The sequence below is a fragment of the Gopherus flavomarginatus genome, chromosome 1, assembly GCF_025201925.1.
Source record: "Gopherus flavomarginatus isolate rGopFla2 chromosome 1, rGopFla2.mat.asm, whole genome shotgun sequence".
Classification (NCBI taxonomy): domain Eukaryota; kingdom Metazoa; phylum Chordata; order Testudines; family Testudinidae; genus Gopherus; species Gopherus flavomarginatus.
Window position 1 is genome coordinate 96,868,057 of NC_066617.1, and position 14,537 is coordinate 96,882,593.

The following is a 14,537-nucleotide window of genomic DNA, read 5'->3' on the forward strand; positions in this document are numbered from 1 at the left end:
AGGGTTGCTAAGGGTGAAACTTTTCATTTACTTTGCTCACTTTGGGCCAGGGCGAGGGAGGCTCCGGATCCCAGCGGCGGGAAAAGCAGTCGGGGGCGCCCCACACAACCCCTCCCACCCACCCACCGCACCCCGTGCAAAAGAGAGAGAAAAAAGAAACCGCCAGAGAAACCCTCCAGCAACACCCGCCCCTGGCAGGAGCAAGGAGCCGCCCGCCCGCCCGCAGCTGAGCACGAAGTAAGTGGGGCCGGGGCGCTCCCTGGCGATCGGGGGGCATAGAGCGGCCCTGCCTCGCCCCCTCTTACACCTGCTGTTTGAACCTCCGCCCCGGCCTGGGATCCGGCTCTTCCCCCCGCTGGCTGACTGCGGCTGGCTCCTCTGCCCGTCGGGGCGCCCGCCGCCATCGGAGCGGGGAGCCGAGCCGTGGCTGGCTGGGGAGAAACCTCCTGCCTCAGTTTCCACCCTGCCTCTTCCCCCTCTGCAGCTTGCGGGGCTGCTGGGAGAAAATCCGGCCTTGGCTTGCGAAGCGGGGGGGTAATGTCCTACCAATGGGGACCCCCCCCCGTTTTCATCCTTTAAAGCGTAGCTGGTGCTGGTGGCTTCTTGGGGAGGTGGGATCTTGATTTGCGGGGGGAGTGGGGGTGACGGTCCTTTGGCTTGTGACGCTTTGAAATGCCCGAGTTCACCATTTTGTTCTGGCTTTTGTTGTCCTTCCTGCGAGGGGATTTAAAAATGAAAGGTCCAGAGACAGCCCCTACAGAAAAATGAGCCTGCGGGTTGGGCTGGGGGGAGGGGGACCGGGACGGGACCAGGGCAGCTGTTTGATCGCTGAACAAGGGGCGGGGGGAACTGGATCCGCTCCCCCTTTGTGGAAGCAGCTGCCGTTGGCCAAAAGGGAGAAATGGGGGGTGCCGCGGGCGAAGGGGGGGTGCTGCTCTCCGGCGGGGCTCGCTTCCTGCAGCGCTGCTGACAGCGGGCATTGTGCTTTGGCTAAGCGACGCTTCTCTTTGATGCTCTGTCGCCCCCCTGCCCGGCATGGGATGGGGTCCTAAAGGCCAACCCAGGGTGGCCTGCCGCAGGAACGGCCCCTCCACCGCAGACCAGGAAGATTGGGGGCGGGGGCAGGGGGGAGAGATGAGACCAAGAAATATAATCCCCGTGCCCTTAGTGGGTTGAATAATTTCCTTTCCCTTTGAGGAGGATTCGTGGGGAGATCCCTTATTGTTGGCGGGGGGTGAATATCAGGTCAGATCTGTTCCATCTTTGCCTCCCTCTAAGAAGGACTAAGGATATTTATGTTGCGGGGTGTGGGGGGGGAGAGTCCCCAACAAAGGACCAGGCCTAAAGACCTGTACGCTCAAGGCGATGGCTGCTCGTGTCTAGTCTGGAGGGTTTGTGCACCTGTAACAAAGCCAGGTCTCTGGCCTGGGCCCCCTTGTCCCAGGGAGAACAAGAGGGGTCATTTGCCATTTGTCGGCAGAAGTAAAGGTCAGGCGAGGCCTAAGCACCCTTCCCCCAAGGGTCTGCCGTACACCCAGTGCCTCCCCAAAGCCTCTGGGCCTGGGCACCCTTCATGGAGGGTTATTAGGGTTTCCCTTCGTCCACGCACCCCTTCCCCCAGTATATTTTGAGAAATGTCCTTGCCTTGTGGGGGAATCAGCCGGTGTCGTATCCTCTTCCCTGCTACCCAATTCCAGGCCTCTTCCTGGGGCCTTGTTTGGGATCTCTTGGTTTGGCTGCTGATCTCTTCCCCCAACAGCGAGGCAGCTGTGGGTAGTGACAGGCTAGAAGGTGTGAAAAATCAGGACACTTTTTTTTTTTGGGGGGGGGGGGAGGGAGGCAGGGTGCACAAGACAAAGCCCCTAATATTGGGACCTCTGTCTCCTCACTCCCTTTACTTATTTATCCCTGTCCCACAGCAAGGGTGACTAATGTGGGGAGAAGGGAGCGAGCTGGGTGGCTTTTTTGGAGGGGGGTTACAGGTGTGGCCTTAAGTCTTTAAAGGCAATTTTCATAATACCATCAAAGAGCTCTCCAGTACCCCGCTTCAGAGTCTCACTCCTAGCCCCCAACCAAGGGGATGTTTGCTAATACGTGGGGAGGGGGGTGTTCCGGGGTGTGTATGGGGAGATGACGGGTAAATAGGCCCCTCCCCCCGAAAGGCGAGAGATAGCTTACACCCCTAAAAATACCCAGCGATTCCCGATGACACGGTACATGGGGTGTGTTTCTTGCGTTGGGCAATTGGCTGGGAGGCTTGAGAGCACCAAGAGCGCATGTGCCGTGGAAAATTTTCTACACTGCTCCTCTGAGCAGGCGCTGGTTCTTTGGGCCAAGGTTGGCGCAAGGCATATTGGGAAATGTAGTTCAGTGGCAAAGTAGGTCACTCGCCTTGGGCTCAGATGAGGGCCTGGAGAAGTGGAAGGTGAAGGACTGCAACTCCCAGGATCCTGTGTGTTAGATATAGTAAGGTGGGGGAGGCGGATTCCGAGTGTTTGTAGAAATTTCCTTGGCTGGGTGTTTGGAAATGCATCATCCTCTGTGAGCCTTGGCTGCTGTGCTTAAAGTGAGGTGGGGGGAGCTGGACTCCCAGCTGAGAGAGGCTGATCTGGAGAACAGGCTCCTAATGTATGTATAATTTTGCATGGGATGGGGCTTGGGAGGGGTGTGTCCTCTGTATAACACCCACCATCACCACGCACACAGGGACAGTGGTTTTGATAGTGTTTATAAGGGGAAGAGGCGATCATAGATTTTGCAATCTTAGTGTCTAGAATGTGTGTCCATAGGGCCCATTCCTCCCCATGCACACAGTCTGCAGGGATAGCTGAGTGTTCAAAAATACTTCTCTCTTTATGTGTTTTGGCGGTTTGTGTGCCTTAAAATTGTTTAAACAGAGAAAATAATTGGATTGCCTCTTATAGTCTGTGGGTGGGGGTGAGTGAGGATAGTTAGAGACAAGGCTGTTGTTTTGGTAGGGTGTGGCCTGCAAATTAACATAGAAGGTTATTCTATCATACTGGCCTTTGATATATTTTTTTTAATCCCTTTGAAATGTCACTGTGTGCGCTTAATGAGGAGGCAGAATCACAGACCTGTTTTCAGAGGGATAATTGCTCTTTATAGGTTTCAAAAATAGATCTTGTTCCAGATTGAAACTTGTTTTGCAAGGTCACTGCTTAGTATCTTCATAACCGGGAGGAATGGGGATGTTTAAAGTGTTCACTCTCATCTAATGTGTACAGTTATTTTGCCCATTTTCTTTAACATCTGTGCTCTGTGAAAACAGAGAGAGGGTTGATCTCCAGAGCTCCTGCATTTCTGCAACATAACCTGTATGTGGAAACATTCATCTTCCTTTTTTTTCCCCTTCCCCCCTCTTCCCATCCATCATAAAATATTTGTCCAGCAAATATATGTTGGGGGAGGAGGGGAATATGTAAATTTTTCTGTGACTGGCCTTATCATTTGCAAAACATGCTATGATACTTCCTACCTTGGTCATCAGTTTCAAGACCTTTGCTTCCCTCCACCCCTCCCAAAAGCCCCCTAGGTGTGTAAAAGAAAATATATTTTTTCAGTGCAGATGGGCTGATTCAGCTGCAACTGTTTTATGGTTTAAAACTAGTAATCAGCTCCACTATATGGATTCTTGTATTGGCAATTCTGGGATTAAGGGATCCGAATGGAATACATTTTATTGTGCTAACAGTGTGGGGAATAAATGGTGCCTCTTGCTCATTTAGAATCGTCTCTTACATTTGAAGGCATCTGCCAAGGCCTGTTGTATGTAGCTGTCTTGGTGCATGCTGTTATTTGGTTAATTGCTTTTTTTAAATTGAAGCCACAGACGTCACACTCAGAGTATTCTCCATTTTAAAAAAAAAGAAAAAGTGCTCCATTTTTATAACTCCTCTGCAAGCTTGATACTGAAATTGGTTGCTGCATTTTATTCCTCCTTCTCCTTGCCTCCCACGGAAGTACTGTGCTGATTTGTTGGTGAAGATGCAGGACTGCTGAGAAGCACTGAGGCTTTGTGCTGTTTTGGGGATGATAATAAATCAAGTCTGTGGAGTGTTTGGATTTTTTTTTCTCCCCCCCCTTACCTTCTTCTGAAACATCTGGTGCTGATCGTGTCAGAGAAGTAATACTGGACTAAACAGACTACTGATTGATCCCATCTGTCAGTTCCAGTGTGCCTGCGGTTGCTGGGGATCACTAAGGCTGTTAGAAATTTCTGTTAAAGATCACTATATCAATTCTCTTTGCAAGAAAACTCTTTATTACCTCCTGTCCTTGTTCTATTAAAGGGACCCTTCTTGAGTACAGTTTTTCTGGTAGCTTGTATTTTTATACCGTCATTGTCTCTTATTTTTGGAACTCTCTTGAAAACATGCTTGTTTCTCTACAAAAATTGCCAAAATTTGAAAACCAAGATCTTCTTATGTCACCCCACTTAACTTTTGGTCTCTGATGCACTGGATCTGGATCAGAATTGTGACCCAGATGTGTCTTCCCACTAACATCCAATCTTGCTCGGATTCCAGTGAACCAGGCTGGGTGCTTTTTTTTTTTTTCTTTGCTTTTTTTTTTTTTTTTAAAGCCATAGTAACAGAAATTGGTTTTGTGTAATCTGCTTGGGATAACATGGGCTGATTAGGCCTCTGTTATTTTGGCATGTATTCCACAAGTCCACTGGCTCTCCTTTCCTCTGAAAGTCATTGAAAGCCTCCATCCCAAGCTATTGAGTCCCACCTACACACCAGCCTGAGAATGACCTGTCCTAGTTGGCCTTTCAGAAAGCTGCCTTGTTCAGTTCTTCCTGGCATGTTTCTGTTTTATTTTAACTTTGGCAAGTTCCCAGTGACCTGACAGAACTTCTCATGGTCCAGTAACTCCTGAAATCCAAGCTCCAAAGGCTGGCGGTGCTTTTTCAACTCTCAGCGGTCACTCGCTGCCTCTACTCGCTTCCATGCGAGGCTAAACCTGGAGGGGTTTATTTCTAGAACTTTGTAGCTTCTTGTGCTAGCTGATTTTGAGGTATTTACAGCTCCAACTGCTTGTTGTTGTACTCCTGGAAATAAAACTCCCTGAACATAAGTTACCAATATAATATCTTTTTAACGTAGAATTCATACTGTCATTTTTGTCATAACTCAGTCTTCATTTAAAAACAAATTGTGCATGTCACCATTAATGCTGCATGTTTATTCCCTGCCATCCACTCAACCAGGGTAGGTAAACTAGCTCTAATCTGTTTCCCTTTCTGCTTCTCTTGATCTAGACCAGTGTTGCCTGGGTTTCTAGTTCTGCAGGGGAAGGCTTGTGTCTTAACTCTGTGCTACACACGCACAAGTCCATTTGGCCTGCAACCTAAATGCTTGGGCTGAAGGCTTGAGAGTGTCCTTTAAGCCCATTTTGCCAACGTGAATGAATGTGGTGTGTGCATGTTTGTCTGAGCAGAGCCCAAGGTAGTGGAGAGCTGACTTGTCTCTGACTAAGCTATAAATTAAAAACTGGATGTGCCGCTTCCCTGCTGAATGGAGCAGGAGTTGATAAAAAAGAAAAGGAGTTCTTTTTTAAAAAGTCTGAGATTCTCTGTCCTTTCCTATCTCTTCTCTTTGAGGAAATGACCAACCTAGAGAGTTTGTTGGTACCTGGAAAAAGACTGTTCGTTAATCTGTCTACGTTAGAGAGTCAATATTGTGATTTCACACTCTACTTTTGTGGGTTTTCCTGCTTTCAGTAATGACCTCATCAGGTAGGGAAGGAGGATTATTTCTGTTTTGGCAAGTGAGTTAAAAGTTGTGTGGGCCTACAATACTCTCCATACACCCTTTTCTGCTGGAATAACAGCAGGGCTGGGAACTATGCACGGCAGGTGTCCAGCAATGTATGTAGTGTGCACACCCCACACTATTTACTGATCTGAATTAAACTGAGACGTGAACCTTTTTAGCTTGATTTAGCCAGACAAATCCTCTGTCGGGGCAGGTGAGTATCTGAATGTCAGATGAACTGTCTACTTCCAGGAGATAGTAAAACTGGGCTGGCAGTTAGTGCCTCGCTATCATCATACCCTCACCTCCACTCTCATCCTTGAGCCAGCAGGACCAGAGAATGCAAATCTCCAAAAACCACCAGCAGCTACTGCCTTCCAACTGAGTGGTGTTGCTGTTCCTCAGCAGAGAAGCTGGTGTTGACATACAGAGTTCAGGAGTTGATCTCCACTCAGGATGGTGAAAGACTCTCATGATTCTGCCTTGATGTAATTTTTTTAAATCGAAGGCACATGAGGTGAAGCAAAAGGAGATGTATTAAAATACATACTAACCACTGTACCAAAACAAACTGTCCAATTAGTTTGGTATCCTGTCTCCATTGGTGATCAGTGTTGGATAACTTGAGAGAACGGCATCATACGCGCACAGTTCAACGTAGTACTCATTCCATTTAGTAGGGTAGAATTTCTTCCTGACCTCCTCTAGCAATCCACCTATGTCATGTAGCATAAGGATTGAGTGCATTCATGTAGCTTTTATTCTAGGAAGTAGCCTTGCAAATGCTATTTGTAGAAATGTCTAATCCTTTTGTAAATATACGAAGCTGTTTGCCTCAACAATATTAAAGTTGCCATGTTCTCTTCTCTCCCTTCATCCATCTTTTTTTCTTCTTTTCTAGGATTGCTTGGAGCCAAATCTTGTGTATGTTGTTTGTCTCTTTCAATACACTGCCCTGACTTGCTTGCTGTGAAGGGAGTATGCATCTGGAGATCAAAGTTGCTCTGAACTTCATCATCTCGTACCTGTATAACAAGCTTCCCCGAAGGCGGGCAGACCTGTTTGGTGAAGAGCTAGAACGCCTGCTGAAGAAGAAATATGAGGGCCATTGGTACCCGGAAAAGCCTCTGAAGGGTTCTGGCTATCGCTGCGTCCACATCGGGGAAACGGTGGATCCGGTGGTGGAACTGGCGGCCAAACGGAGTGGGCTGGCCGTAGAGGATGTGCGGGCCAATGTACCTGAAGAACTGAGCGTCTGGATTGATCCTTCTGAGGTCTCCTACCAAATTGGCGAGAAAGGGTCTGTCAAGGTCCTGTATCTGGATGACAGCGAGGGCTGCAGTGCAGCTGAGCTGGATAAGGAGATCAAGAGCAGCTTCAACCCTGATGCCCAGGTGTTTGTCCCCATTGGTAGCCAGGACAACTCCTTGTCCAACTCACCATCACCATCCTTTGGCCAGTCACCCAGCCCCACCTTCATCCCCCGCTCTGCCCAGCCCATCACCTTTACCACTGCCACATTTGCTGCCACAAAGTTTGGCTCCACCAAAATGAAGAAGGGTGGGGGTGGGGGAGCAGGAGCTCAACAGCAGCAGCAAAGGATGGCCAGGTCGCCCACCAACAACCTGCTGAAGCACAAGGGCCTCTCCCTCTCTATGCATTCTCTGAACTTCATCGGGGGCGGGGGGAGTCAAGCTCCTCAGTCACAACTCTCCCCCAATGCCAAGGAGTTTGTTTACAATGGCGGATCGTCTGGAGCCAGCGGCCTCTTCTTTGAGGGTGTTGCCAATGAGAATCAGGGCGGCAGCATCCCGCCGGCCTCCCAGTTCAGCACTAGCACCAGCGGCGGCAGCGGCTTTGACATGGCTCAGGTCTTCAGCAGCAGCAGCAACAGCCTCTTTCTGGAGAAGTCTCCCTTTGTGGAAGGACTCAGCTACAACTTGAACACCATGCAGTATCCCAGCCAGTCTTTCCAGCCTGTTGTCCTGGCCAACTGACCAGGAGGAAGGAGAATATTTGGGGAAAACAAGAATTAAAAAAAAAGAGAAGAAAAATGAAAAATAGAAATATACAAGAATTTGAAATCTTATAAATATAGCTTCTTGGAAAGAGAGACAACCCCGGAGTCGTTGTGCTGTGCCGGGCAGCGCTCCTGAAGCACTGAATTGTTTTTTAACTCAATCCCCGTGCTTTTTCCTGCCCACTTTTTTACTCCTGTAATGAGTTTGTTTGGTCCAGAAATGGTGGAAACAAAGGTCACTTTATCTTCCTGTCTCCCAACTTCCTCCTCAGAGCTGGGCTTTAGTATCTTGTTCTTTGGTGTAGAGATGGCCTGTTCTGGGCATTCCCATATCCCTGGGTGCGAGGCTGCCTTGCTGAGAGGGGCAGGGGTATTTGTTTGGTTTTCACTGCCAGGCAAGAGGTGCACAGTTTCATTGTATGCTTCCCAGAGAGGGGTGTGGGGGGCTTGCTTCTTACCATGATTAGTCAGTTCCTTTCCTCCCACCGGGAACAGACAGGGGGAGTGTACTTAGTACTCCTTACCCTGCCAGCTTTAGACTGCTATGACCTTGTCATCCAAAACCCTTCAAAACTGCCAGTTGATGCCAGCCTCTGTTTTGGAATAAGATTCCCCCAGTCTCCTTTTTCTTGCCAGGCGGGTAACTTGGAACACTACTATGAAATGGCTGCTTCCTGCTATCTTCCCTCTCCACACTTTCACCCAGAGGTGAATGCTGGAGAAGAACAGCACTCTGTTTATACCAGTGAGTCCATTTATGATTCCTACCCCCACCCTCATGCACAAAGGATCTTGTCTGAGCTGGTCTCCAAGTTGGTCAGAGCCAGTGTCAGTTCAATAGGGTTGCTATTATATATAAGCACTACAGTAGGTGCACCTACTGCTGTTTATAGGGAGGAAGTATCGGTCCTTATATATTGCACTTCTCTTTCAGGGGACATGGTTAGATATGCTGCCTGTCACATTCTTATGTGCTTTTCTTCCCCTCCAATGTAAGCAGCATCCACTGATGTTCCTTTGGAGCAGTCTCCACATGTTTTGAGTTCTTACTCTCAGCCACCTTTGGTCACAGGCTCTTGTGGGTGGGGGGAGTGGTTTCCTGCTTTTGAAGAGGCACCACAGCTTTCTGGAGAGTGCAGGGGGTTGCATCGCCCAGGCTGCTTTTCTGATTGATGGCTTGAGGGGCGTCACTTCCTGTTTTCTTTTATTAAAAAATATAATAAAGTGTGACCAAACCCCCTTTGCTTTCCTTCTGGAACGGTAGGAGGGGGCAGGTGACTTAGTACAGAGGGGAATGCCCAGGAGGGGTTGTACGTAGCCCCTAGTGTTAACTGATCGATCCAGCCAGAGAGACACAGTCCAGAGGGGGCTTGCTGCAGAATAGGGACTAATACTTTGAAATGACTGATGGTGTGGGGAGAAGAAACTTATATTCCAGGACCTAGATGAATAGTTGTCCCCTCCTCATTATTGGGGGTAACAAAGAGCTAGGAATCCTGAAGCTGTTCCCTAGTTTACACACACACGCACGCGCGCACACACACGCGCTGGAGCAAGGGAAGGAGTAGGACAGAAGTGGCCTTTGATAGGCCGCTTCTGCATCTTGTTATTCCATAGCCTGCCTCCATGATGTGTGGGGATCCCTATTCCTCCCAGATGGGGCAACCTAGTACCCCCTGGGATTGGGGACTCTAGGTGGGAAGACTGCCTCCTGGGGTGTCAACCTTGGGCTAGAAAGAAAGTGAAGAGGAGAGATCTGAAGCAGATACATCTAGTTTGGGGGCATTCCTTTTTTTTTTAAACAATCTTTTCCAGGTTTGCTGTCTCCCATGTTTATTTTTAACTAAACCTGTCTCTGGAGCTTCTTCTGAGACTCACATCAAGTATTTTTGTAATTAAGGGATAAGATCCAGTTTACTTCACTGTCTGTCAGTGGGAGGAGGCTTTGAACTCCCATTTCTCCCCACCCCCAAAAAACCCCAAGTTGATGACACTCCAGCCCGTGTGTGTATGTTCTGAATGAACCTTATTCAGGATAAGGGGACTGCCCTGCCACAACTGACCCTACCCTGGACTCAGCAGGGGGCTTGTTTCTAAATCCCCATCACTATTGCATTAATGGGAAGAGCACTCTTCTAATTGCGTTGAATCCCAACACACCATTTCCCAAAACAGGCTGCTTGCCGCTTATTGGCTGTGACTCAACTGGCAGGTGGGTAGGAGGCGAGGGCAGCCACTACTAAGCAGTCTATCCTATCATGATATGTGAAACCTGTGGGGTTGAAGATGGAAAAACTAGAATGAGACTCTAGGGATCTGTTTAGCTGATCCTCTTTCTCACCAACTTTACCACTGCCACCCAGTTCCTCCCCTTTGAGTGTACTGTAGACTGCCAGACTATTGCACTGGACTAAATAACTCTCCGCACCTCAGGGGACCAGCTGGCTTCCCTGCCCAGTTTCCTTTGTTGTTTCCACCCCTCTCATTCTTCAGCAAAATGCTGCTGAGAGTCACTGCCTGGGTAGGATTGTGAACCTTCTTACGGCATGGGAAGGGACGGGAGAGATGAAACATCACCAGCCACCTGCTATGTGTGTGTGAAGCTTTGCTGCTGCTTTAACCTGCTTATACGTATTGTAACTGCTTTAAAAATAGTATCGCAAAGACGAGGAGGGAAAGGGGAGGGGACCAACCTCTTTGTATCTTAAAGGAAAAAAGAGCGTGCTTCAGAAGCGTTTCTCCAGCACTGGTGGCAATTAAACTAATGGCCTTTTTTGGTCTGGTCTTGGATTTAGGCGTTCAGCTTCGATTTTATTTTTTAAAACCTGCACTAATTAACCTGGTTTCTTAGGAAAAGAGAGCAAGAGAGATTTTTTTTTTAACTTTTATTTTTTATGGGTTTGTGTTTTTTGTTGATGTCCGTTTGTATTGAATAATTTGCTACATTTGTAAAATGTAAGAGGTATATATAATATATGTATATTTCTAACGTAAAAAAATGTAATTTTTTCTTTGAGATTTTTTCTTAAGAGGAGAGAAAAAAATATTTTTTCATGAAAAAAAACTTTAAAAAAAAAAAGCAGAGAAAATTCCTTTCTCCATCCCCCAGCTCCCTCCTTCCCCTCCCCCCCCCAACCCCTTGTGAAGAGAGAATCAACAACTGTATGATCTTGGAGACAGAGGAAAATGTGTGAACACAAAGAGGACAGAATTATGTACGTTTCTTCATGTAGAAGGTTCCTATGTTTGTTCTGTTTGTTTTTATGAGAAGGGGTCTACTGAGAGGGGGATCAGGGGGTTGCTGTTTTTTTCTTTAGCGAAGGAGGAATACAATCAGAGTTTTGTATTCAGAATGTTGTGCAATATTTTGGAACGGGACATTGGCATGTCTAGAGATTTAGTTAAAAACAAAACAAAAAGTTGATCAAATCTGTACAGTTTCTATTGTTCCAGATTTTTTTAAGTTTGTATTAAAAGCATGATATATAATAGCCTCTTGTCCTGTGTTGTGTTGTGCACTCAGCCGGCGGGGGGGAATGTATGGAGGAAGTCCCTGCTTTCTGGCCTGATGTTAGACAACACAATAATGATTTTGCTAACACCCTCCTAGAAAGACCATATGTCCATCTCAACCAGTCTTCCACCTGATGCTACACTGGGTAACCCACTGGCCCATACTCTGGGATCCCTTCTCAACTGGTGCAGTGGTGGTAAAGCTCCTTATTGCGCTTCCTGAAGTCTCTGTGTTATAGTAGCTGTTAAGGGATTTCTACATGTTCTAGATTCCATCAGTGCCACAACAAGGGTCACTAGTGATCAGCAAAAGGAGACACCTCTCACAGCTGATGGGGACTGAATGCTATGTTGCCTCTGGCCCATAGTGCACTGGGGCCCCTTGTCCCACTCACTCAAACTTAGGATTTCTCCTAGTGAATCAGTGTAACATCAACACTGAAGTTTGTCAAAAATACAAGCTCCCCTTGACCGACAAGCGCAGAAGTACATATGTGGCCTGCAGTCATATCATGCTGACCTGTAATCTTCCCTGGTTTCATAGACTCAGCAGGCCCAGCCCCACTCAAGCTGGGCTGGGAGGCCTCCAACAAAGAACTTAGGTTGCTATGGAAAGTAGTGGTATAGAAGGAGTGCCCCAGCATGCATTGTGTTGGAGAGAAATAAAACAGATTGGTCTAGCATCCAAAATGTGCTGGATGGTCTCCAAACATGAGTGAAGAAAGTCTCTGAAGCGAAGAGCACCTAGGCTAAATCTTCACCCTGTAATATTGTTCAAGAGCCTGTGGCATTCCTCCTAACAATATGGGTCTGATTCCAGGAGGGAACTAATGGTGTTCTGCTTACCTCAAACCCACCCTTCAAGTTCCAATTGGAGTCAGTATAAAGTGGGATTGTAACATGTTTAAACAGTTCCTCCTTTCCATACCAGTGAGACAAGGTGAGCTGATCCCTGGATATGGTGTGGATCCTTTTCATTGCAAAGAGCTGCATAATCTTATGATACTTTGGTGATTTGAATCTGTTGGGTACATAATTGGGCTAGTGGAAACTGCCCAGCTCCTGAATTTACAAGAACTTAATTTAATTTATTCTTCCTTCCCTTTGCACCAGAGAGGGGGATGGAGTTAGTCCCATTCAATGGCACACGCAGAGCAACCTCTCCCTACTGCTCTCCTTCAAAAAGCTGTTGGAAGAATCGAGTCAAAGGAGACTTGTTCCTTGCTCCTGCTAGGATCTCTTCCCCACAGATCTGACTACCGGAGTTTCTCACTACGAACTCTTGATTGGACTAGTGCCAAGTAAAAGAATTGTAGAGATCTGTACACCATGGAAATTGTGACCATTCACATTTGAGGGGGTGGGGAGGGAGAGGACAGAGCGAGCCTTCTGATTGTTGGGTGGTTATGGTAGAAGGGCATGGGGGATGGAGTAAGTGCCAATTTTGGCCTAGCAGCCTCTTTGTCATGGCAGGGACAGGTGTCAGTGGTGTTGCAACCTGGCACACAGCTTTGCAACGCCACTCAGGTTTGTTTTGGGGTTTTTCCCTCCATAGTGGTTGGCGGCCCTGTGAGAGTGCACTGAGTGTACATTGCTTAATCATTGCATTTCAGTTACAGACACTAGAAGTCAAGATTCTTTATCCCCCAGCCTGGATACTGTGGGACTGATACAGCCCTAAGTAACAAGATCACGGGAGGTGTGTTGTGTGTCTTTCTGAGCCTTGCAATCATGTGTAAAATACATTTGCAGACTAGGGCTGAGCGAAGGTGGGTGACGCTAATAACCCCCACGTAATGTCTGGTGAATAACCCATGGTGGAGGGGACAAGGTGATGGCAAGGCAGGAAATACAGAACCTCCTACTTTTAGGCCACTGGGAAAAATGGAGTCCCAGGCTGGCAGGAGCTGAATGTAGTTGCCATCTGCTAGCTTTTGGGCCCATATGTGGATGGGGAGAAGGGCTTGTCTCACCTTGCTTCTAATGGGACAGGAGCCCACACTGGCTTTCTCAGCAAAGGGGCCAGGGCCTGAATGATTTGAGGGGACCGAACTCCCAACCCTGCCCTAGCTGTGGTCCCTCTAGGTTAGGTTGAGGTGCAGTCCCAGAGGCAGTGCGTGCTGTATAGCTCATGCTGTATTAGAGAAAATTTCACACTCCCTCCTGGCATTTTAGATGGGCACCTCTCAGGGGTACTAAGAAGACAGTGTGAGTGCAGTGATCACCTGAATAGGGCAGTGCTTGGGAGTGAGGAGAGGGAATGATTACCTTCAGGAGCGGCTCCAAGGTTTTTGGCGCCCTAGGTGGGGGTCCGTCGGCGGCAATTCGGCGGTGGGGGCGTCCTTCCGTGCTCCTGGTCTTCGGGGCACTTCAACGGCGGGTCCCGGAGCGAGTGAAGGACCCGCCGCAGAATTGCCGCCGAAGACCTGGAGCGCGGAAGGACCTCCCCGCCGCCGAATTGCTGCCGAAGACATGGAGCGGGGAAAGACCCCCCCGCCGCAAAGGGCCACAAAGTGCCGCCCTCCCAAATCCTGGTGCGGTCGCCTAAATGGAAGCGCCAGCCCTGATTACCTTGAGTTTGACCCTACAGATGGGCCAATAACATAGCTAGATCCCCAAGTGCAACACATTGGTAACTGAGTGGGAACAGCAACAAGATAGGACGGGTCCCCTGAAACCACTGGGTAGTTTCTCCAAAGCATGGGTGTGGGACTGTGTTTAGACACTCATCACTGGGAACTCCGTTATTAAAAGATGGAGCTTACAGCTTGAGTCATCGAGAAGAAGGGTTCTTCTTCGAGTGATTGCTCATGTGCATTCCAGTTAGGTGTGTGCGCGCCACATGCACGTTCATCGGAGAAACTTTTACCCTAGCAACACTTGGCGGGTCGGCTGGGCGCCCCCTGGAGTGGCGCCGCTATGGCGCCAAATATATACCCTAGCCGACCCGGCCACCCTTCAGTTCCTCCTTACCGCCCGTGTCGGTCATTGGAACAGTGGTGTGCGGCTTAGCTGACCTCCACCTTCCCTAGCTACTCGTAGTCTCTTCTAGTTATATTCGTAGTATAGATAACTGTTATTGTATATATATATAGATAACGTTCATTAGAGTTAGTTATAGTTCATAGTTACAGTTGTTAATTAATAAGTGTTGCGGAGTTCGAGGGATTGCCCCTTCCCCACACCCGGTGCCGGAGCTCATGCCTGGCTCACCGGGTTTCAAG

General features: G+C 48.3%; 1 protein-coding gene across 2 annotated transcripts; it reads left to right on the forward strand.

The window, feature by feature from the left end:
• On the forward strand, window positions 1–11,291 carry TOB2 (transducer of ERBB2, 2). 2 transcript variants are annotated; one of them, XM_050954695.1, is made up of 2 exons: window positions 1–237; window positions 6,682–11,291. In XM_050954695.1, exon 2 carries the CDS (start codon window positions 6,761–6,763, stop codon window positions 7,775–7,777), a length of 1,017 nt encoding a protein of 338 aa, XP_050810652.1. In that variant the 5' UTR covers window positions 1–237; window positions 6,682–6,760; the 3' UTR covers window positions 7,778–11,291. The 2 variants fall into 2 exon arrangements, with proteins under 2 accessions (XP_050810652.1, XP_050810661.1); XM_050954704.1 differs by lacking the exon at window positions 1–237 and adding an exon at window positions 2,520–2,628.
• Window positions 11,292–14,537: the final 3,246 nt, after the last annotated feature.

Excerpts from the sequence above, each read along its gene's own strand:
- TOB2 (XM_050954695.1), top strand. The coding sequence starts at position 6,761 with ATGCATCTGGAGATCAAAGTTGCTCTGAACTTCATCATCTCGTACCTG.